This window comes from Sturnus vulgaris, chromosome 5 (assembly GCF_052056855.1).
Source record: "Sturnus vulgaris isolate bStuVul1 chromosome 5, bStuVul1.hap1, whole genome shotgun sequence".
Lineage (NCBI taxonomy): Eukaryota > Metazoa > Chordata > Aves > Passeriformes > Sturnidae > Sturnus > Sturnus vulgaris.
In genome coordinates, this window is record NC_142247.1 from 52,342,175 (window position 1) to 52,368,142 (window position 25,968).

Here is a 25,968-nt window from a genome sequence, read left to right on the forward strand (position 1 = left end):
TCTTATTTTATTAATACACTTATTCTTGAAAAACACTCAGACTGCAGAAAACCCAAACACTTCAGGAGACATTACATACACATCAAGCATTTAGCAGTCAATTCAATGTTTGAGGAAACTAAGTGCCACAGTAAGACATCTGGAAAGCAAAACACACTGAGCAAAATAAAGCCTTTTCCAAACTGGCAATCAGGAAACTAAGGCTGTAAAAGGGTCTGCTTTTTCCAGAGGGGGAAAAAAAAGTTGGATTATGAAAGACACTAGGGAAGGTCCAGAGGGTACATCGAGGCAGACACCTCCTTCCATTTCTTTCTTTGGACTCCTATGAATCCATATAAAGCAGCACTAGTAAAGCAGTTAAGAGTTGTGTTTACATTGAAGTCATCTTCAGGTGCCTTGAATCCCAGCTGGATTTTCCTTGGTGAAAATTAAGTTAAAACATTCTTGTGTCCTTCCCCCTCTCTTCTCACAGCTCTACTTTTTGAAGTAGATATATCTCACAACCTTTTACTTCCCTTCCCTTGCTGCTGTTTTCTCAACAAGTCTGCAAGATGCTGCAAAAATTCCCATCACCGTGTAGAGGAAAATATGGATCCTGAAGCTTTGTCACACAAAAAGGTATTTGTATACCTGTACCATTGTCTTTGCAACTGATTTCCTATCCCCAGCTGGAGAGAGTGCAGAATAGTCACCTTCGTGCTTGGCAACTCCAAATGAAATGCAGATAGAGTACCAGAAAGTCTTGCTGATTTCAGAATTCATCTCAGCAGCAAGATACTGTGACTTGCCCACTCAGGGGAGATCTTGCAGCAAGTCAATAGAGCATGATGATGGAGGAAAGCAAGGGCACCCCATTTGTGTGGCCACTCCGGTATGACTTTTAAATATTTGGCAAGAGTCTTATTCAATAGGATAGCATATAGTGGTGAGGACACAGCTTAGAGAGTAAGAGGAAGATTTCCACCAAAATTTTAAGAATCAAATTATTTAAGATGTAAAAAAAAAAATTCTGCCATTTTATTTTTTAAAATTCATTGCTTAAAAGGTTTGCTGCAGGTACACCTTTAAGGGGTTAAGAGAATCATGATATATTTACTCAACTTGGATTGCTAATAAAGGCACACATTCTCTATTTAATTTTGTAGAGGAAATTTGAACTTTTTTATTTGAAGAAAGATTAAATATTCATTGGCCAAAAGAATGAAGACAAGCGTAGTCCAGGGAAACTACTAATGCAGCCAAATAGGGTTTCTTCCTCTTAATACTCTGCTGAGTAACTTCAAAATTATTTTGGTATTATTCAGGATTTCAGCATAGCCAATACTGGCATAAACACCAACAGAACTGCTTTTCTGTGAAAATTCCAGGAATTACACATTTAGTTTTTCACTACAGCCTTAAGTAATGGAATAGAATTTCAAACTGATTAGAAAAAGGGATTTTACTTCAATGAAAAAATACATATGATTTTAACACATCCTCCTACACAGGAAAATCTGCAATATTTAACAAAAGCACTATGTCAGATGCATTTATAGCTACTTTACATTAATATTGCGAGAAACCCACATTATTTAAAAAGCTAGTTAAACATAGAGAACAACTCAGAATCCATTCTTACTCTGGTATCAGAGATTATCTATTTTCCTTATAAGGCAATACTCAATATTGCTTGAAATTTTTAGTGCACAGAATTTGACTCAGAAAACATCAACAATAATACTATTTCTAATGCCTCTATGTTAAACTCACTGTGAGTTCCTGAAAAATCCTTTGTGGCTTTTGCCTCATAGTACTAGCTGGAAGTTTTTGAGGAACATACCAGAATTTGACACAAAGCTCCAAGAGATTACAGCCAGTCCCGTGCCAGCCCTAATTTTGTGAATATGGACTCAGTTCCTGAAACATAGTTTCAGGAAAAGTTCAAGCTGGCCCTACTTAAAAGAAATATAGGTTTAGAAAGAAAGCAAGGTCTTCACACAGCTCTAATATAAGCTAAAGAATAAGGCCACTTAAACTTGGTCCTTCTTTTTTTTCATTAAAAAAAGGATGAAGGAAACATCATCAGTTAAGTTTACAAGTCACACATTGCATAACCCAAGACACAATGCTCCCTCTGACATTCTACTGAGGAAGAGATTGCCTCAGCTTGTGAGAAGTACTGTATATGGTAAAGGTGCACAACTGTGTACCCTGAAACTCTCACTAGAAGGCAGTATGCCTTCTAAGAGTCTCTTTGTGATGGGAAATTCATTCCTGATGTTAGAACTAAAAGAGGAAGCTCTTCCATTATGCACATTCACTGCGTGACCAGACACTGCAGCTGAACAGCCACAATGGAGAATCAATGGTTAAGCAGCAGTACAAAAGCTGCAATAAAAAATAAAAAATTAGCCACAGTACTGCTGCTGAACATGCCAGGCCCTTCTATTAAGTAAACGCTTTCAAGTACAATCACACATACTATTTATATTTACCTTAGTTCATCCCCTAAAGATAGAAAAAAAATTTCTCTTGTGCTTTTCATGGCATATCTGTTTTATACTATCATGTAGTCTTCCTTTGCTGATTATTCCATTTTGATAGGGGACTACAAAATAAATTTTTTAAGCACTTGGCATTAGAGCAACCAAATAGTTTTAATAAAAATTGATGCTGCCATTAAAAAGGCAGAGGATAACAAAAGTTAAAGCTCCTTATTAATGTATTACTAAAATCTACAATATTCCACCAAGTTTACATAGTCACAGCAACATTGCACTGTTAAGAGGACAGTACATTTGTCATGATCTGTTTATTGTCCACATATGCAATTTATTAGCCAGTTATCTACACGTATTATTTACCACAGGCAAACTAAATACTGTGCTTTTAAGAAACCTGCATAGAAATGATTGGATGTTTCTTTTATTTTGGACATATTTACAAAAAGAATTTATGTGTCTTAGCAATAAATAATCTCAATATTCAAAATGTCAGTGCTCATGCACAGACTGACAAGATGGCTGCATGCTTTAAAAATACTTTTTACAGTACAGTCTTCTTCATAGCCCTCTCTCTAATAATAGCAGAAAGTGCTTTTTCTTCCATATTCTTTCTCCTTTTCTTCTGTTTTAATTTAGTCTTGCTTCTGAGGGATACAGCCTTCCATCTCAACAACTTCTGGCCAGCCTTCATACTTGTTTGTGTCCTTGTTATTCTTTATATGCTATAAATGAAAAATATTAATGCTGTCAACATGAAGTCATTTATTCTTTTGCTTTAACTCGTAGCTTTAAGACAGATATTTATTTTCAGGCCACGGACAAAGAAAAAACATTTTTAACTTCTTGTGCTTTGAATCAAATATAACAATCTGAAAATATTCACCATTTAAAGTAACTTGCTCAGACAAATATATGGTAAAAAGTTAAGCCATACAGGGAAAACATTTTAAAATTTTAATATAGATGTTTGCTTAGGAAGAGAGAAGCAAGGAAATTACCAACTGCATTAAAGCAGTTAATAGGTAAAAATAAATAAGGATACTAAATTTACAAGGCAATGAAAACAAATAGTGAGATTTGAAAGAACATTTTATTTGTCCACCAAGCAACCATCTGCAGTCAGGTAAGACATTATTGCCTCCAAGACTCTGCCACTGCTTCTGCACTTAGTTTGACCTCTCTTACAAAGATGGCAGAAGAAAACACATCTTCCTTACTAGTGCTAGTACAAAGCTACTTTTACCAGAAATTAAAGGCAACATTGACACATGCTGAATTGTAACAGCTAAAATATGGGAATATATTCTATTTCACATATTTTGAGATGGCAGCAATTTAAGAGGAGAGCAAAGCTAACAGCTGGAAACACAACTACACACTTATCTCTTGGAAGTTCACTATTCTTAGTGCATCTAAAATACAACTCAGGCAGGAAATTTTGAATTCTTCAGTTTAATTTGATTCATTAAGAATAGGAATAATCTAGTTACTGGCATAGTAAGATTTACACTATATCATTTTTTTTCTTGTGTATGAGTCGCCAAAGAATCTTTTTTTGTATGTTTAAAAGGAGGAGGCTACTCAAGGAAATAACACTGTGTGCCAGTACTGCAATTGATATTCATCTTGAACAAATGCAGGGCACTTATAAAATGTGCTATGCCTCTATTAATGCAAGCTGTTAAATTCCAGGAAGTTATAGATTCACAAACCTGTTCAAATGGACTTTTGGTCTTGATTCCTTTTCCACCACAGAAGACCCAGTTGTCTCTGAAGCCAAGGTTAGTAATGGATGTGCTTCCTAATTCAGCAATCAGTTTCCGTGCTTCCTCATTAAGCCTTGAAAAAAACAGAGAAGTTCAGTATGTGAATAAAGTACATGCCCTTACAGCTTTCACTGTTCAGTGAACCAGTCTGCTTTGATCTTATTTAATATAGTTTAAGTCAGTCAATATTGGGCAAGATCTATCTTTCAGAATCAGATAAGGCTAGTTCTGAAATCACCTGATGCAACAAGCACTGCTCTTTCATACTATAATCTCAAGGAACCAGGATATAAACCTATCACTACACCAACAAAAGCCAAGAATTCTCTCCTGTGAGAATTTATACATCTCAACTTCTGTTAGCAGTTCTCAAAGCAACTAAAAAAGTCAGCCTTTAAAGTAAACATTGTTTGCAGGCTTAAGCTGAAGTCTAGATAAAGTAAAAGCTATTTTAGATTAGAAGAACGAAATAAATATCTGAAATAAGTTCTCATCTGCTTGGGGCAGTTAATTCAAAATTCAGAAAGCTGCCTCACAGCATGTTTCAGTGCCTGCAAACCCAACTAGGATAATTTTAGTATCAAAAGGAAAACAGTTCTGTAGGATATCATTCCAAAATATCCAAATAACAGTTCTTAATTTCTTCCTTTAGGTTACTAAATGTGCCTGATTACCAAACAAGACACAAAACTTCTGATTACTACCACCAATTAATATATAGCTTTATGACTCACTTGAGCCAAAATTATGAAAATTGTTTAATACTGTTATTTACCCAATCCATACTCCAGCCTTCTGAAGCATTAGGGCTGCTTGATTCTTCCCAATTTTGTTTCCAAGAACTGGCATTTATATTTACTACCAACTACCAGTGGTAGTTGTAGTACTGTCAGTAAGCAGTAGCTCCTGTCTGTCAGCATGACGAGGCCAAATACAACTTGTTTAGCTGTATTCTATCTACATAGAAACATTAAAAGTATCACCTGTAACATGATTACTGAAGCAAAACTAACCCTACTTATCATCTAAAACGTTGAAGAAAGGGAAGCAGGTAAAATGTAAAGTAACAAAACAAGTGAACAGAACAGAGAGAAGATCCAACCTTAGCTAAAACCCGAGAAAACTACTTTCTTCTTTCCTAAAAGCAGTGAATGTAAACACACTTGACTATTTACTGTGATGATTCCATACTGCAAAGTCAGGCCTTAGTCACAGGGAAGCTGATTATATATCAAAAATACAGGCAACTTGTGGATAACAAATTGAACCAAATGAGGGAAAAAACTGTACAGACCACATTAACAAAAAAGTTAATTATTAGTAAAACAACAGAGGAAAAAGAAGTTTGTTTTTCACAGTGAAAAATAATCCTGTGGATAGGATGACTTAAGGTGAGGAGTAGATTATAATAAACGGTGAAAGTTGGAAGACAATGCTTTGAGAGACCTACACCCTCTTAGGCTACATTTAGATTAATAAATAGAATAGCTTCAGGGTGAAACAGTAAAATACTGAGGCCAAAAAATACAAGGCTTACACCAGTAACCTGTGTGACTTTAAATGAAAGGACACAGGCAAGGCAATCCTGTAACCACCAAACTCTGTCTTGGAGTTGATCTGAAGAAAGTGCTGGATGGGACAGACACTTTCCAGAGTATGTTCTCATAATCATGTTCCTATGTCTGGACCTATCTGAATTCACTAGCCTAAGACAGAATGAGCTATCAGCAATACCAAAATCAGCACACCTATATCTGCTTAGTTTTAATTTTTGTTGAGCCCAAATCACATCTGCATTATAAAACTAATAAACTGAAAGTAGTTTCAAATCTGTCACCTTGGAAGAAAAAAATCTTATTAAAAGTGGTTGTGTAATAATGTATTTTTTTTCAGTATGAAACAGCATGTAAAAGTTTAAGCAACATTTGCTGTTTAAAATCAATTACATACTTGGTTGCACCATCATCATACGTTGCCATTAACACAATTGTTCCATCCTGGATGGTCTTCAGAAATTCAATAAGTGGTGCCACATCTGAAAAGAAAGAACATAAAACTGTATAATAAACAACAATTCTCTATTTAAATACCGGCAATGTTTTCTGCAAAGACATTACTTTTAAGAAGATTTGTAAAGATAATATTTATATATATAAAATAGATACAATATTTGTAAATGTATCTTTATAAAAAGATGTGGAGTGAGAGAAAGCTAAAATGCAGAGAACTCCTATTCTATAGAAAGAGTTTAATCCATATCGTGTAAAGACATAACTAATGAGAACTACTCTGGAGAACAAGTCTGTTTGATTAACCACACCATTCCCTCCCACCTCAACTATTTGTGTTTCTTTAAAGGTGCACTCTCCTCACAAAGGTAGAGGTGAAGCACTCTGTTAACTATCACCTTAAATCACACAGCAAATGGAGTCTGTACAAGAAGGAAGAAAAAAGCACATTTGTTTCTCTCTGACCAGTGTAATTGCACCTACCTCCTCCCCACATGTCAAAAAACTTAGTATCTAATAATTCTCCTGTTTTACCTGAAGGAAAAGAGAAAAAGAAACAATTGATGCCATCATATATAGCCAAAACTATTTTACAGATAACATGCCCAACTCCTCTAACACTCTTTCAGACAACGTGCTGCAGAAGAAACTAGATAAATGAATTATGGTAACTTTTCTTTTATGGAAACAGTGTAGTTGTTTGTGAAAAAGTGCAGGAAGAGGTAAGAGGAAAAAAATGAGAAGATCCACAAAAGTGTTGGAGGCCAGGCTGGATGCAGCTTTAAGCAACTTGGTCTAGTGCAAGGAGTCCCTGCCATGGCAGAGGGGGTTGCATCTTAAGGATCCCTTTAAGCACAGGTCATTGTGTGATTCTAGACAAATTTCTGATTTTGCTTGAAGTGGAAGCTAAAATAAATGATAATACCCACACAGGCTCTAAAACCAACAAAGCATATTCAGTTCATATATCTGCTTTTTTTTAATGTTGGTTTTGCAAAAATAGACAGTACAGCTTTAGACTGCCTTTCATGCAACATGGAAAGTCAAAGATTAAAAATGTTTTGCTATAGACTGGAAATTTTTAAGTGGATTTAAACATCCAGAATAAATAGAAAAAAGTGGACAATATACTATATCTCATTACCTTTTATTATTATGCTGTCTACAAAGAGAATTTGATGGAAGGTGGAGTTCTTTAATATATACATTCATTTAAAGTTTGGAACACAGAGAGAAAGAATGGAGCTATAAAATACGAAGATAGCTACTTTGGTTTTGAACAGATTGAGTCATTTTAGGAAAGCAACATAGGATTAGGAAGTATTGTTGAAGTTATACTTTAGATGATGTAAATCTGAGTACAATCCACAAATAAGAATTTATGTTGCAGCGAAATAACAAAGTACTATCAGGAATAATTTCCTACACATTAAAGACAAATATGCTGGTGCTGACATTCAGTTCAAGGTAGCACACAGCTAAACTTGTTAGGTTTTAATGAAAATTATGAACCCTGAACACAATTACCTAACATGGTGTATTTATGGACAAGATCTATAGACCAAATATTCTGATACAAGTGAGGATATAATGAACTGGTCTTTTTATGCAGTAACAAAACTGTTAAAGATGTTAAAGAAGTTTCACTGAAAACAGAGCAACAAAAGAATACAGACTACAATTTAATTAGTGGTGGTAACACACAAGGTCAAAAGAAGTAGCATGCATTTTTCTGTGCATTAGGAATTTATGTGATGTATCAACAAGGCAGTCACCACAGAACCCCATGTTACTATTTTTACAACCCATTTTTAGAAGCAGAAATGCACTGAGTTTATCTGCTTTGTAACAAAGTGTCAGTATCTGACATTATCTCAGTATAAATAAGCTGAATACTTCCTTTTCTCCTTGGTGCTTGACTTTCACCACCGCATAATATTTCACCTTACATTTGAGAAAACATCTTAAAATGAAAACAATCTGCCTCCTTAAAATGTCACTTACCATTGACCAAGGCAATATTTATTCCTCTGCCAACATTATTTTTAACTCCACTCATTAAACTGAAACAAAAGAAATATTTTGATTTTTAATTAGACAATCTTCTAATGTGAAATATTTGTTTATTTAAATAGGACCAAGGTCTAAGAGAGACATAGGCATGTTCATGAATAAATAAAGCAAAATCTCCTTGAACTAATCTGTGTTCTCAAAGCACCATTGAATTAAGAATAATACCTCAAGTATCCCCAGTTGTATTGATTTAATTTGATTGCTTAATATATAGATATACTTTGAAACTATGATTAAGTGTCACAAAAAATACCATTATTTATGTAGTTATGTTATTAATGTATTAAAAAATAACCAAATATTAATTTGTGGAGCTCAGCACAGCCACATAACCAATATTTTAATCTTCCTTTTGTAAGCATACAACAAACAAAAATGTGTTAATGAGTTAAAAAGCTAACCAAATAGAAGCATTTAAAATTCAAATCAAAATGGTAAATGGTAATGGTAAACCACTTAGCTACTCATACAATTAACAGGAAACCTGTTAAACTGCAAGAAAAATAGTTAGTACACTGATGGGACTTAAAGCAAAAGTTACATACAGTCTTGGACTACAACCACATATCTCCAAAAAATGTCACAATCTCTGACAGAAATGTCTTTACCAAACTCAAGAGGGGCAAAGGGACTGAAGAGTCCCCTTATGAAATAGGAGCCCTTCAGAGCGGTAAAGAAGAAGAAACAGGAATGTTATGATTTAGGTAGGATGCTGTGCCACCTTAGACCATGGTGGCTGTACCACTCCAGTGAGAGAAGCCTCACACCTCCTCATCCCTGTTCACTGGCAGCTCACACAGTGTGAAGAATTCTGTTCTACCTTCAGGCCCCAAATATCCCAACATTAACATTTTGAAGCTGGGATTAAAAGAAGTAACATAAACAGGATAAATACACATTTTGAACAGTTACATAATTTAAGATAATGAAGAAGCCTTCAGCTGAGATTAAAGAAAGCATCTCACCAAAAGTATATAGCTGCACACATCCTTAGTTACAAACACATTCTAGAAGATGCTCTAATTCCAACCCTGATCAGGATTTTTTTAACCTCCCTAGCTGGCTTTAGGAAGGGGCTGCACATGTGTACAATTCTGTTATGTTCAAAGTTTATTCACATTTCTTCTGCAGTAGTATGATTTTGTGTTCATGTCTGTACACCTGCTCTAAGCAATGCATTCTTACACACACAGCTTCCATGTCAGCTTTCTCATGCTAACTTCCTAGTGACAGGCTAAAAAAAAAGAAACAGTCTATAGTAGAAATATGTCAAAATCTTCCTCTATGGTGGTCTCTCTTGCACCCAGGATGAAGACAGAAGCTAAAATTTAGAGGAATGACAAACTGAATAGACAAGTAGCAGAAACAGACTCAGTATTCAGAGAGGCTGTGAAAGACTACCAGAAAAAGCAAACTCTTGGCAGAGTGAATTTAAAAGGTTTTAAAGAACTAGTAACCAGAGATGATAGAGTTCATACTCTTCTGTTAGTCCGTTAAGTTACATCTTCTGCCAAAAAACTGTGATTTAAATTAAAACTCTAATTCAGTAATTTCTGAAAGAAAATACTTGAAATTTTCTGCTGAAATTCAGAATTCAATTCTGGTTAGTAGGAACTCCACAAGTATTTTAGCCACTGGAGGATCATTTCTGCTCTGATCATGTGATTTTCATGTCATGTCTGAACATCCATTCTAAACAAGAAAAACATATGGCAAATAAAGACTGGATCATAAATGAATAAAGGCAATGAACTCATTCTTTTCCTCCTGCACAATGTAGTGGGAATTGAATTTACCAAAAAGAATAAGAACTTCCTCTCATTTGGACTACAAAATTCTCTGTAAATAAGTATCAGTGGAAAAATACCTAATACTGAAGTGACTAGACACTGAAACTCCACACATGCATAAAGTTATAATGGATTCAGATAACAAAATCTACAATTGTGAATACAAGGATTACTAGTTACTAAAGGAATATAGTAAGTACAACCCTGCTATTGGGTTACTGTGGACTATCGTGCAACTGGCTTCTTAAAAAAATAAAACTGCATGGAGAACTTGCTGGTAAAGAAGTCAGTATAGCCCCTTCTAAAAAGCCCATGAAGTAGCAACTACAATATTTAATATTTTGATGATGAGTTCAGCATGTTTTTTCTAATTTGGATTATGGCCTCCCAATATAGAACAAGGCTATAACTGTACTTGTATAAAGCAGAACTCCTGTTTCACATTAAAATATCTACATAATAAAAAACTGACAAATTACTTGCATTCTGAATTGTATCAGCAACTTTAGTGCTTTCATAAGTCAAGTGACATCCTTATATTTAATACATAGGAAAATACTCTACTCTGCATTTATCTTTCACCAATTATGAAAACTCATTCCTCCTGTCCTGTCTTGGAAGTAAGAAGAACACAAAGTTTTCAGAAAAAGAAAAACCTTTTTGTGGGTGTGAGTTCACAAATTATCTCTAAAAAAAAGCTACTCAAGAGGAAATGAGTTTTTTTCAGAGCTCTGATATATTACTTGCTACATCTGAGACAGCTTGTGCATCGTGAAACACAACAGGCTGCAATGTGACAGCTTCTCACAGGAGGGCAGCCCTTCATCAGTTTTAGAATTCTTCCAAGAATTTACAGTCAACAAGTTGAGAGCTTTTGTAAGAGAAATAAAATCTCCTATGAGCAAAGCAGGAGATCATATAAAATCAATCAAATTTTCTGGTGGACACTTAAGACAGACATGACCAGTTTTCCTCTGAAGGAATTCAGAAAGATGTTTGCCAAGGAAAGCTGGACTTTAAAATCCAAGAGCTGTGCACTAAAGTGCACGCTTAGAAGACTTCTCCAAGCAACTATTTTTTTTCATCACTTTCTTCAGCAAAATATCTATTAAAGGATTTTTCCTTTTTTTTGGACAGAAATAACAAAACTCTTCTTAATCAGTCAACAAGACATTAAAACAAAAAAAAGTCAAAAATCCCAAACAGAACAAATGAAATTAAAATATTACTTGCATTCTCACTTTTAATCATTGAATCAGCTTAAGTCTTCACAGATATTAAGCTTCCTATATTAAGCAACCAGAATGAGACTGTAGCATGTTTTGTAACACCAGCAGAGATAAAATGCTGAGATTAGATAAGCTTGCCCAAGGTCACCAAGCAAGTCACCAGTAAGATTGGGTGGCAGCAGGAGCAGCCTGGAGTCCGGATGTGCCAAGGTGAGCTCCTGCTAGCACGTGCTCCCAGCTACACCAGGATGCTGTGCTGCAGACTAACTCCCACACAAGCCAGCAAGCTTGAGCTAAGCCAGCCTTACACAGGAGTGCTACTTAGTGCTAAAAACAGTCTTCTCTCTAAGATCACTTGAGACCAGTCTTACAGTTATTTTAGAGAGTAAAGTGATGGAAAATGCTACCAATACATTTTTTCCTCTTATACATGAATTATCCTATTTATTATGTGAAGTTCTGTTGTTCACAGAGAAGTTGCCATTGACTCTAGAATTCATTAGCACCAGCTGCTGTACGTGCTAACTGTACTAATATAGTGTGAGCTGAGAAACAGCAAAACTGGAGTAGCTTAAATGCACATGGAAGGCAAAGGAATTAAATATGACTGATACTAAAAAAAAAAACAAAACAACAACACTCTCCTTCCAACAACACTAACATGGTCTTAAACTGCTGATTTTATGTTCAAAGTGATCTAAGTATTTGAAAGAGACACTTAGAAACAACAGGGAAAAATACTTACACATTATCCTCTACACAAATTTTAGGTCCAACTACGTTCGCTGCTCCACTTGACATTTTGAATGCAAAATGCTTTTCTGGACAAGATTTGGAGATCCCACACTTGTATCTTGGAGGTTTTGTAGCTTTCAAAAGGAAATAAGTCAAGATTTTAGAGAACACCACAGGTAGGCTGACAGACAAATATCTTCTGAAGGAATTCAAAGAAGAGAGGAAACACAAACACTCTTGCATCTGTAGTTACATAGCAGTTTAAAATAATCTAAGTTCCTGAAGCACCTCATTATTTCAACTTCTTTTTGTCACCCTGCTGCTTGCTCTGGCGCTGTCATCAAAAGCCACAATCCAAAACTACAAAACAAACTTTACCAGAAATTTAGGAAAATCAGGAGAAGAGGAAAATTAGTTTCTGATTGCATTTGAAGTGTAATTAGGACTTTTTAACTATGAAAATTCATCAGTCTTTCTGTTATTAGTAAAAGCAAATCACAGCAGTAATACATGCCTATGAATACTCACAGCGTGCAGCTGCATCCAATGCTGATCTAGCTAAAATGAAAAAAGAAAGTATTATAAGATGTTACTATTAAAGTGTCATCTGCTATATCATGTCCTATAAATGTAAAATCTTTCTGTACCCCTATAAAAACAGACTGGTTGAAATGAAGTATCAAATACACCTGGAATATCATGTTCCAATTAAAAAAAAACTTTTATGCATTAGCGGAATGAAAGTGATTAGGAATCCCATTCAGAAGCACTGCTTTAATTTATGGCTCTTTGAGAGTCATGGAGTCAAAAACCCACAAGAGATCCAAAACCTCTGAGAATTTATGGAGTTCAGGGCATTGAAATGAAATTAATTCCCTCCTCACAGCCTCACTGAGATGGCATTCCTTTCCCCTAAACTGGAATCCTGCAGCTCAGGTGTATTTCAACCCAACCATTCATGACTCCCTTTCCTGAGATATGAAGAGACACAAGTGTCCCTATCAGGCACAATGACACCCCTGTCTCTTCAATGATTACTGAAGATGTATCTGCTGACTTGTTCAGATGGCAGCTCACACTGCAGTAATCCAGAGTTAAAGAACACAAAATTCACCTCTTGTTTGGAATATTTTTGGTAACAAAAAGCACCTTGAAAGAAAATTCTGGTTCAAAATAGACTCTGAAATTTGATATACCTCAACTGCTAATCTTTATCTGCATAGAACACTTGGGCACATCTGAAATGCTTTGATTACTGCACATTGAACTTAACACGGTAGCATACCTGCACAAGAGAAAAAGCCTCTCAAAACAAGGTCTAAGTCTCTTTAGCAGTAGTATGGCAGAGCACAAATTTCCAGAAATATGGTTCAAGTAAACTAATTTATTACTCTACACTAAGAATGCATTTCCAGTAAACAAAAAAAAAAAGCAGGTAAAATTATCCTTGGCAGACAAAAAAGTCAAACTAATTAAGAGAGTAGGTTAAATATTTCATACAGAAAATAATTTAACACACGTATTATAGATAAATAACAAGCACACATATTAAAGATAAACACAGAATTCTTAAGTTGACAAGCCTAAGGAAAAACTTGATAAAGGCTCAAGTAAATATTAATAAATGCCTAGAGAAAAAAGGTCACCACTTACCAAATATGTGTCCTAAGTTTGCATCCATTTTTATTTCAAACACTTGAGATATGACATAAAATGTCAATAAAAATATTGCTATGACTACTACCAACTTTGCAGCACCTATTAAGAAGTAGAAAAAAATTTCAAAAAATTATCTGCAAACGGTAACATTACCAAAATTAGCAACATGAGAAATGTGTACCAAATAACATCCTGGGGAACTCAGAAACAGGATGATCATTTGTGGTCCTACTAAACAGAATAAATCTGAAAAAACGGATGGATATTATAATGTAGGACGTAACTGCACAAATCCATCAGGTTGTCATACCAAATACACTCTGGTCTTAACTTCTCTACCTTCATGCTTGTCTGACACCATAGTACACCAATTCCATTCAGCAGCTAGGAGAAACCAGACTTCCATGAAAATCCAGCTTAACCAAATGAACTAAGATGATCTACCTGGCTTTGCCCAAAAGCAAAATTCCCACCTTCCCCATTCCACTTCCATGTTCTTAATCATAAGTACCTGGTTCCTCACTGTTCACAAATAATGTTTCCCCCTGCCCTCAAACTGAGATACCTCTGTTTTAATATATGGCCCAGACTGAGTGATTAGGGATCTGTTTATATACTGCAGGTTGGCTAATATGGTCAGTCAGCTCTGAGTATGACATAAAAAACCAAAAAACCAAAAAACAAAACAAATGAAAAAACACCCCCAAACAAAAAACAACAAAAAAAACCCAAATCAGTCATCCAGAAACAAGCATTCTCGCTTACTTTTCAAGAAATTTATATTAATGACCTTCAAAAAGCAAGTTTGACGACTCAAAGGCTATTTTAAAATAAGCAAGAAAAAGCAGTACCTCTCCCATTCCCCTTTTAATATATTGAAGTAGGCAGCTCTAAGTTTTAGAAGGCTAAGTTCCTGCAGTGCTGAGTGGTCAATCTACTTCCTAGGAGAAGAGCTGTAAGCACACAACCACAGCAGCTTACATCTGAAATGGAAATGTATGTGATACTGCCCCAAACCTCACAATTTTTAGAATAATTTGCAATACATTTTCACAGAATACTTCATTCTTAACTGACTGTAAAATACTGACTGAGAGAACAAGTCAGATGAGGAGGCATCTGATCAACCTCCTGCCTTCCTATCTTACTGCAGTATGTCAAACTAGTTGGAAGAATCAACCTTAAAGCATGCTCTTTTTTTCAGATTGCCAGTCAAATCCTTTAGAAAAAGCCAAACTTATATACTCCTGCAGATCTCAGACAGCTGCTGTGATGGGCTGCTTAGAAAATCTTAAAATAGGCAGATTACTCAGCCTTCACAAGGATGAGATGCTAATCAATCCTCTCAAAAGACTAAAAAAAGATAAGGGGATAGAAAAAGAAAAGAAAGATGAAGAAAGATACAAGGGTATTTTGCTTAAAATTTGGTCTTTTTCCTGTGTGACTACATACATATTATGATGTTAGAAAACACAGGTGCAAATCTAACTTAAAAATATTATGCTGGAACTCCAAAGATCACTGCACTTGAAAGGAAGGGAACCATGTGTAAGCATTGGAGAAACAGATGATCTGAACATAAGTTAAGCAATGGGGTAAAAGTTTTCCAAGCAACACTGCTTAAGACCACAAGATGGTACCAGATTTTGGAATGTGTCATCTAGCAAGTGGTATTTGGAGAGCATGTTTTAGTATATAGTATGTGAGATGAACCAGAACTCAGTCTGAGTACTAACCATCCCCTCTAATCTATATTCTGAGCTCTTCAACTGAGCTGCAAGTGCTCCTTTCAAAGGAACAATAAGAAATCTCCTAGAAGGTTCTTTAAGCATTTGAACCAAAACTGGCATGTTTGCTACAGGTGAAATATTCTATAGGAACTGCCATATCTACTTTATGGTTTTTAGCAAAAAAAATAGCTGGATGGAATGGAAAAAAAATCCAAAACCCAAACATGTTTGGAAAGTGATTTTCCAGATGATTCAGACACATAAAAAATGGAGCATTTTCCAGTTCTTTATCAGATTCACTTTAACAAATTGCTCCCAATAATACATATTGTGGTTAATAAAGCAAAATTAGGAGTAGTGACAAAAATTACATGCATTAACAAGCTCTTGGAAAAGGTGTCATTTTCTTCTAGAAGAGTCAATAGTTTCTCCTTCTGCAAAATAACACTGTAACCATTGATAAGAATGCCATGCACTGGAAACTCAAAACTGTTCCATTGCTACACAGGCTATTCTACCGTGACAAAATGTCTAAAATAATATTTTCGTTTAATGTTGTATTAGCAAAGATCTTATTTTTACAACCACTATACCTTCTGTCAACTAGAATTAGTTTCTTAAAGCCTGTACTACACTAACTTAGCTATATGAAAAGGCTTTTACAGTTTTCAAACTCCCAGCAACCATTCAGAAAGTTTCAGATGCTTAAAACAGCACATAGCAATTTTAGTGAGGCAGGGAAGAAACAGCTTCAGACAACTATTTGCCATTTCCTTATTTCTTCATCATCTTACAGAAATAGCAGCCAAAATACATCAAGTCGTGGCACCTTAGGCTGTCACTACAGATCAGCTACAGCATTTTAACAAGGTGATTGTTCTTCACCCATCCCAATTACAAAATGAGTTTCATTGAACACCAATGAAGTAGAACAGCAATGCCTGTTATACCACTTAAGGGAAGCATACCCTGACAAAGTTTGATGAGGATCCCAAACTGAGAGGCAGTGGGCATGTCTAAAGGGAGAGCCAACCTGCAGGAACAACTGGATAGACTGGAAGAATGGGCCAACACTAATAGTGAAGTTCAAAAACGACAAATGTAAAGTCTTCCACCACAGAAATCATAATCCAGGAGTAAAGAGCAGACTGGAATCTACCCAGCTGGGGAGCAGCTCTGTGGAAAAAGGACTAGGGGATTCTGGTGGACAACAAGCTCAATACAAAGGGAGGGTGCTGACAAAGAAACCAACTGGATGCAGGGCTGCATCAACAAGGCCATAACCAACAGAGAGAGACAAAGCCATTATTCTTCTCTGCACAGCACTTGTCAGGCCACACTTGTTACACTCCCTTCAGTGTTGGACCCTGGCATTAAAAGAAAAAAGACAAAGACATGGACAATATAGAGACAGCCCAACACAAGGATCAAAGGACTGGGAAGCCTGCCAGATGAGGAAAGTCTGAGACTGCTGTGCTTGTTCAGCCTTGAGAAAAGACTTAGAGAAAACTTAGTACCATGTTCCAGTATTTCAAGAGTGGCTACAAAGAAGATGGAGACTTCTTTTTTGCAAGGAGTCACATGGAAAACAAGAGGGGTAGTGAATACAAGTTATTCTGGGGAAGATTCCAGTTAGACATGGAAAATTTGTCACAATGAGAACTATCAGACATTGGAATAACCTCCCCAGGAAGTGGTGGAGTCCCCAGCACTGACCATTTTAAAATCTGACTGGACAGTGCTGGGCTAGGGTTCAAATTAGAGGAAGTTATAGCAGTATGAAAATTATAGGGTAAAATACAGCTGCTACTTCCTGGATGGAATGCTGTGAGCTTAAAACCTATCCCACAATGATTCAATACACACACATTCGGCAACCTCAAGCACGTGCTAACAGGCAACAGGGTGTGGAGCAGAGTGGAAACACCTTGGCCAGACTGTTGAAATCAAATGGTACTTTGTAGCTGATAATCCTGCACAGCACCTGTCAACCAAGAGAGACAGGAGCAGGCATCTTGCTGCTGAACTAGCAGCTGTGGTGAGATCACTCCCCTGAGATGAACTTGGTTGTTTGTAACTTAATTGTAATATTAACTCACACTATCATCCCAAAGTTACCTGCCTCCAATTACAACCATCCCTCACTGAGCATGTGCTCTATATTTTATTGACTATATCTCTTAACAGGAAAGCAAGAGAATTTTACACCAACAAGTAACAAAAGTATGTATTACGAAAGTCACTCGAGATCCACCCAAATGAAAAGGAATTTCATTGAAGGGTGCCCATAACAGGACACACACTAGTCAGGAACAAGGGGCTTGGCTTTCCTGGTGTGCTGACAGACTAATCAAACACTAAAGGTTTGAAGAAATCTCCACTTTACACATGACAACTATCTTGTCTAGACCATGCTTCTGCCAAGAAATGATTGATTCTTGAGATCCCTTTTAATCTGGTATTCTATGATTCTACGACTTTGAAATCTTATTGTCACAACTTGTTAGCGTTGTCCATAGCAGTTGTTTCATAAATGACCAAAGTCTGATTTTACTGAGTGTACTTACCTGCTATTCTCATGTTTAGTCTTCAGCCAGCTAATGACACTGTTGCATTAAAACAGCCACCTATAGGAAAAAAAAAAAAAAAAAAAAAAACAAAAAAAAAAAAAAAACCACTTCACCATAATTAGTCAAAAAGCAGTTTTGTGTAAAAAACCCATTGATCTTCTAGTCAATAAAATTATTGAATATCTATTTCTTAACACTCACAGTTAAGGGAAGAATTAAGATGGATTTCAGATGTCTGCTTTCATTTATTTCCCCACAAAACAAGTGTTCTGAAAAAACATTAATTTCATCTAATCCCCTACAAATTCAGTTTAACTGTCAGTCCTTCAATTTGTGACCTAAGTACTTGCCAGTGCTCCATCTAAGAGGACATTAGTTTCCTAAAGCTATGTGGTAGAAGTTAACAACTCCACCTTCACTGCTTCAAAACCCTATCTGCTTCTGTGTGCAAGTAGCTATTTGGCAACATAGCATAGCAAACTATGCTTTGGAGAGAAAATATTTAAGCATTTTGGTCTCTAGGATACTACATAAACTGTATTCATTGGAGCTGAAAGAAGGTCAACACTTTAATCTATGCATTACAGAAATGTAACAAAATTTGTCATTCATAGGTACAGCCAGAAGAATAACATAATGGTTAACGATGACAGAAGCACCAACCCTAGTACTCCAATTACTTCAGAATAAACTAAAAACCACTCTAAGCAAACAGTGCATAAGCATCCACAAGCTTCTTGAGAAGAACTCGTCACCAGAGTCAAAGTGGGCCACAAACTCCATTGGCTCTGAACAAAAGCTCCCACCTCCTCCTCCTCAAGTAATGCAGGGTCCAGGGGCCATACCAAATCTGCCCTCTGCTCAGAGCCAGAGCTGCTCCAGGGTGGCTCTGCACCATGCTCCTGCTCAGTCCTGGTGGGCCCACGACTGCACTGAGCCTGGACATCTGGCTCGACTTTCCCCTGATTCAGGGATCTTGTTGAATCATCTATACTAAGGAACATTTGAAAACATGTAATCAGCTATCACTATAATCCAAGCAGCTGTCCCAGACCCTCTGCAGTCTTATGCCATGACTTTGAAAAACATCAAAAACATTACCTTTAGAAATTATTAGAGGAACTGCTGCTATTAGAAATATAAATTTTTTGGAGACAAGCACAAAACACCAACATAGCTCTCATGGTCTATACTAGGGTGAAAAAACGGTATTATGCAGAAAACCTTTTGCCTTCACTTAGTTCAGTATCTTCAAATTCAGTGATTTGTGTCCAGATCCTCTTTGCCAAAGACTCAGTCATAGTGCTCTATCCCTTCAAGTTTACAAGAAAATGGTCAGCAGAGAAATAGAGAGGAAAAAGAATTGCAAATACAGAAATATTCATTTCTATTCTATTCAAATTTGAAGATACTTATCACCAAAGTTTAAAAGCAGACAAATGTTTTTGAGTGCTAAGTCCTGTAAAGGAAATCTCATAGCATATTACAGACCATAATATATCCATTTAACTGTAGCCACACATATTATATCCTCATATAATAACTTTTTCAGTGAAAGGCTAGTATTTATCTGTCTTGTAAAAAGGCAAAAATGAATCTGCCAGGGCAGATAAGCTCATTTTATTTCAAAGTCTGTGAACAGAATTATTCTAGGCTTCTTCTTCCAGACACCCAAAAGTATATCAATGTTACAATAAACACTGACTGTACTTTGAACAGCTACAAGCTTGTTTTAAGTCTGCACTGAAAAAAAAATAAGTTTCCGTTTTTTATTTTACTCTGAACAAAACCGCATGAATTTAAAGAATGAAAACAAGAATACGAACACCAGAAAGAAGAATCAAAGTGAAAAAATTGTATGATCTAACCTTGACTGCTTTTATCCCAACATTCCCTTTCACCCATCTCAGGGATCATTATTTGTTGCAATCAACAAATAAGAATATGCATTCTTAAGTGTGGAATGTGTTTTGATTTTGAAAAAGACGACTTTAAAGGAATTTTAAAAATTTAGTGATTCTTTATCTAAATTACAGTATACTGAAAAATCATGAGGTTTGATTTACCTCATGAATATACAGCATAATATAACAATACAGTAGTGCTACAGTACAGACAAGTGGTGCACAGCACTTCCCAGCTGCAGCAAAATAATTTATGGACATCGAATCCTTTTTCTACACTTGTTATCTTAGACTGGTTTTTTGAAGATTTCAAGACAGAACAGGAATGAAACAGGATAAGCTGTGAACTCTTATAAATGCTCATGGACCATTACTCCACATCTTCGGTATTAGACCTCAAAACTGAAATTAGAGAACTGATTAGAAAATTGGTTTGGAATTTTAATAGTGCACATTTTAGGATCATTTAAAAACAAAAAACACTGGATCACAACTGAGCTTGCTCAAATTCAGATGCACAAAACCAGTACCAAAAAAATTCCTTTGATTGCTTCAGAAATGGGCCAAAGTGACCCAAACACTATTTTACTCTTCTTTAAGATTTCATCAAGCAGAGGCAGAAGAATTGGAACTTTAGCATCCTCCTGACTTATGAGTGTCAAGTAACACAAATAATCATTTATTATTACACCATTCTCTGTCAGGCAGTACAAAAAGGCTCCCCAGTATCACTTCTTAGAGACTGAGGCAGGAGGTGCAGCCCATAGCAGGGTGGACCGGCAGTGTCCCAATAAGCACAGCACAACCCTACAGAGAGGCAAAGGCCAAGGAAAACACTAAAAAACAGGCAATAGAAGTGATCAACATCTTCAAGTTGCAAAGTAAAATGACTATGTTTGGGAAGCATCATATGACTTAAATAAGGATTTTTTCTTTTTCTCCGGACTGTTCTCTTAGCACAAAACCTAGGAAGTTTTTCAGTCAAGGTCTACAACTTGACAGCAGAAAGAAACCAAAAATTCTCTCATGCAGCAGTACCTTGAAATGAAGTTATCTGCAAAAGAACCTGAACAGATGAAGTCAAGAAATTAGAGATTATAAATCCTTCATGAGTGCTGGCATGCCATTTTCCAGGTCCCTGCATGGAGTTGCACATCCATCCACACAGAAAAAGTTTATTTATTCTGGATACAAATGACTAGGGAGAAGATATATGGAAAGACAGCTGCGAGCTGAGGTTACTGGTTGCTTTTTTCCTGCATCCCAAACAACCTCCATGACAGACTAAAATGCTCTCCACAAGGTATAGAAAACAGTAACAATAAAAACAAAAGAGAAAAACAAAGGGCTTTCCCCCACTCTGCTCTACTTGTTGATTAACTTGTGTGCTATGATATACTCAACACAAATACAAAAAATTAAATACAGAACTCCACAGAGCTACTGCACATATTTTTGTTCATACCTAAACTAGTTTCAATCAGTAGACCACCAGATGCTTGCTATTAAAAGTAACCTGTGTCTCTTGAGGGAACCCTGCTAGGTCCTTGCTGGAGGAAGCTTATATGACTTCATTTAGGAAAATTACAAGCCTATAATCCTTCCAAGCAAACCATCATCATCTTTTGTTAGATGATATAAAGTTTCTAACACACCAAGGCAGAGTTCTTTCTACACTCATGTGTTAGACAGAGTAGTCATCATGCAAGTTTTCCTCTTAGAAACATTGTGCAAGAAGAAACTGCATTGAGATAATTGACAAATTAACAGTTTCTATTAATTCTACCTCACTGACATAACACTGAATGAAGCACAAATTTCAGTCCCAAGCTGAATGCAATTCAATTTGGTTAATTCTTTATCAGGCTTTTCTCAAGACTTCTCCAGAGGCAGTGCCATGGGACACACATCACTCAGGCAGAAGCACAGCCTCTGCCCTACTTACCACGCAGAAAGCTGTGGCCACTTGCCACAAACTTTGGTTTAAAAGGGGTTTCAAATACTATTGTAATTAATGTTTTGAAGGATGATAATGAAACATGTAGATTAGTCGATTTCATTCCCAGGATAATAGCATTTCCATTAGCAACTTGATAACATGAGTGAATTATGCTTACAAAATGGGCACACACAAACAAGTAAAGATGAGAGGCAAGAATATAGAAGGTCAAGATAATTTTGAATTCTGACAGTAGCTAATTAGGAAGAGGTCCCAAATTCAACAATGATACTTAATAAAACAGAAAGTAATACACTCCAAAATTGACATCAAGTGCTGCAAAACAAGCAGCAGAAATGGAAAAAGGAGATTATAGCAGCTCTCTAATATTGGGGTCAACAATGTCATACTGCCACAAAAAGTGTAAGTGCTCATTGTGAACTGCGCTGATAGGAGTGCTGTGTATAGAAAAAAAAGCAATTATTCTGCTCTGCCTAAATAAACAAAAAATACCCTGTTCTATGTGCTATCTTGACTTTTAACTAAGACCCATGTGCAGTTTTTTTCTAAGTCTCTCTCAATGCATAATCCCGAAATGGAAGAATCTAGATAAGAATTACATGACCTAAATAAACCAACTAAGAGACAAAAGAATCAAGTCTGCTTTGCAAGGAAGTGTGAAAGAGAGAAGACAGGATCAGACATCTTTATCTCTAATCTTCAAGGTGCAATTCTAAATTTTTTTAAAATAAATATATATATTTAAAAATACTATTATTTATAGCAAATCTAAAATATATATTAAAAACATTAAATATATATTTTAAGAATTTTTTTGAAAGTGCTGATAAGAACTGTTCTCAGTATTCTCTGGCTGCTGCTTACCTATTTGCAGTTATATTAAAGAAAAACAACCTTACAGTTACAAGGATAAACAAAAAATTTAAAAAGAGGCTGTAAATCATCATAAAAAATTGTCTCTGGAAACAGAGACAATTTTTCTTAACACAGATAGTCTACAAGGTGTGAGCTAATGTCCCCTTCAATATTAAGCCCACATTCTTATACTGCAAATACTGTACATGCAAATCTGTACCTAGCTTATATAATATTAAATGTGTGGCAGCCTGAGATACTTTGCATTCAATTCAGGGGGAAAGTTTTCCCGCAGACCAGTGTTTGTATACTTTCTAGCAAGGTCAAATAATGTTATACCTGGTATTATATATATCTGCTACTTGTTCATATGAATGGCATACACTATACTGCAGTTAAACGAGTATTCAAAACTACTTAGCACCAAAAGATCAACCAATCAACCAAAAAAACCCAACCAAACCTCCCCTCCAAAAAAACCCCCAAAAAAACTCGACCAAAAAATGCCAAAAACCTCTTGAGCTTTTATTTTTATTTGCAGGACTTTAGTAGATTAGGACATTGTCTTTTGGTTTTTTTTTTTTTTCTGTTTTAGCACAAACTGCATTCCTCAATGATTAGCAGATGCATTTTATTCCTGTCAGAGAACAGCAAAAAATCCTGCAAACAAAAAAAAAGATTAGCTTTTCATATGTGGTAAAATATAAGCAATGAAACAGCTTTGTGTTTAATCCAGTCTCTGTTGATATTTCAGTGTGTTGTATTCAAGCAGTTCAGCGCAGTGGTGTTTTTTTACTCAATATTAAACAGTTAATTAGATTTGTCAAGGACAGCATTAGATATTCTTATGTGATTTCTGGTTTTAAACCAGTGGTTGTGCCAACCTGAATTATATATATCATGGACAAAAGAGTTGAGACATCCAAAATCATTCAAGACTCTTATTTAAATGCAGGAGAAATTTTCTTATCCAGATGATTGCTTATTTTTCTGCTAGGCTATGAATAGTTTTTCCAATATGTTTACAAAACTATTTTAATTTGAAATTTGTGAAGGATACACATGAAAAAGAATTATATCTTTAAAAAAGTAAATAGTATAACTCAGTGGTATAATCATGCACCATTTGTGCCCTTTGGAAACACAGGCTATGACCCCAGTAGTTGCTCCCTACACGTAGCACTCCTACATCCATTCAAATTCTTTGAGGTTCTGGCAGAACTCCACATAGGGAAACAGTTTGTCCACACAGAAAAATTTAGAGACTCAGGAATACATATTTTCTTTTCTCCGTTGTGACAAACGGTACTATGAAGTAAAATTATTAATTTCTTATAAAAATGAGAATTCTTAAAAGAATCGTGTTCTTCTATATACATATTCATCTTGGTATTCCAGGCAACTGAATCAGACCCAAAGTGTTTCTTTATAAATACAAGATTTTATTTTACTTCTATCAGATTATATCTACAACAAATGAATGTAGATAAACATAAGAAATGAAACTCAAACTAATTCCAAAGTTAGAAATAGATAATCCAGCTATGACATGTTGCATGTCTTACGTTGTGACTCCCACTCTGGTTTCCCTTTTAAGAAAGGAAATACACATGAGAAGCAGTATTGTGCTGGAGTGTTTTGGAGCTTGATGTGCAAAACAAACCCTTCCCAAATAACATGTCAAATCTCTGACCATGCAAGCTTTTGCTAGTGGCATCAAGCCAGTGCTTTCACCTTAGGCAACACACAAACTAGCCAGTCTCAAACACTGAAAAATTCTTCTGAATCCTGAGAAGCTGAGATATAAGTACTGAGGCATTCTTTCTTCCCAAAGAGAATGAAATTCAACCCACATTCCTTGTGCAATTAAAACGACAAAACCAAACCAATCCACGGAAAACAAAAGCAACACAATCAATTAACAACAAAAAATGTTTTGTCTTATAATCACTCAATCCATGCTTCGAAGCTCTCCTCCATTATTACAAAAATTTACTGGTCCATATAGTTAAGAATGTGATTTATGGTCCCTAAAACACACGCTATTTAAATGCGATAAAGTAAATCATACCATTGCTGCTGACATACCTATTGAAGAGAATCTTAGCTCTGTATTTTATGGGGTTGGATAAAATCACATATTGAAGTTCAGATCATCAAGGATAAATTGCTGAACTTCATTCATCAACTTACTTCCCCACTTCATCACAGCAAACTACATAAATTTCACAATAAACATTTAAGAGAATGAAGTACCTCGAATTATTTTGTAACTGAAACACTGCTGTAGTTACCACTTCTTCAAAAGTTCAAAATTAATTTTTTGTCTTCCGTAATATTTTTAAGAAACAAATTAGGACCTTGATTTCATAAGACACCAAAGTCTGTTCAGTTTTTCCACAATAGGAAGTAAAAAAAGCTGTGCAACATTAATCTGTGGGATAACTAGGTCTCACTTGAAGGTGTTGCCAGAATCTAGTAGATGTTTCAAATATATAAGACCATTCACATCAATAAAAATACCAATCCTCTCATTAGAATATTGCATCACCATCAAGCAATATTATTCTGCCCTGCTACAGAGAAATTCTCAACAGAACTACCATACCAAAGGATATGTGCCTGAAGAACAATAAATAATAATAAAGTACAACATTACTGTGACTTCACAGAATGGCTCAGGTTGGAAAGGACCCCAGTGGATCCTCTGGTCCACCCTCCCTGCTCAAGCAGGGTCATCCCAGAGCACAAGCATTGCATCCAGGTAGGTCTTGAATATCTCCAGTGAGGGAGACTCCACGGCCTTTGTGGGCAACCTGTTCCAGTGCATAGTCACTGCACAGTAAAGAAGTTCTTCCTCATATTCAGGTGGAACTTCCCATGCATCAGTCTCTGCCCTTTGCCTCTTCTCCTATTGCTCAGCCCTACCAAGCAGAGCCTGGCTCCATCCTCTTGGCACCCCTCCTTCAGATACTGACAGACATTGATGAGGTCCCCTCTCAGTCATCTCTTCTCAAGGCTTAACAGGCCCAGTTCTCTCAGCCTTTCCTTGAGAGAAAAACACTCCATGCCTTAACCATCACTGCTGGACCTGCTTCCAGGAGCTCCCATGTCTCTCATGTACTGAGGACTTAATAAAATCACATAGGACCACCACATAAATTTACTTGATGGTATGGTTATGCAACATCCTTTCACATAG

At 36.0% G+C, this 25,968-nt stretch overlaps 1 protein-coding gene across 2 annotated transcripts in view; it reads right to left on the reverse strand.

Annotated features, from left to right (window-relative positions):
- Nucleotides 1-1,423: 1,423 nt before the first annotated feature.
- FAM3C (FAM3 metabolism regulating signaling molecule C) overlaps nucleotides 1,424-25,968 on the reverse strand; it is a 30,247-nt gene continuing 5,702 nt past the window's right edge. For both annotated transcript variants that reach the window (XM_014877711.2, XM_088165707.1), the window contains exons 2-10: nucleotides 18,045-18,104; nucleotides 13,742-13,846; nucleotides 12,617-12,646; nucleotides 12,099-12,222; nucleotides 8,266-8,324; nucleotides 6,745-6,795; nucleotides 6,203-6,287; nucleotides 4,199-4,325; nucleotides 1,424-3,208 (exon numbers count right to left, since the gene is read on the reverse strand). In XM_014877711.2, coding sequence (XP_014733197.1) covers nucleotides 3,119-3,208; nucleotides 4,199-4,325; nucleotides 6,203-6,287; nucleotides 6,745-6,795; nucleotides 8,266-8,324; nucleotides 12,099-12,222; nucleotides 12,617-12,646; nucleotides 13,742-13,846; nucleotides 18,045-18,057 — 684 coding nt within the window. In that variant the 5' untranslated portion in view covers nucleotides 18,058-18,104 and the 3' untranslated portion in view covers nucleotides 1,424-3,118. The remainder of the gene's footprint in view (nucleotides 3,209-4,198; nucleotides 4,326-6,202; nucleotides 6,288-6,744; nucleotides 6,796-8,265; nucleotides 8,325-12,098; nucleotides 12,223-12,616; nucleotides 12,647-13,741; nucleotides 13,847-18,044; nucleotides 18,105-25,968) is intronic.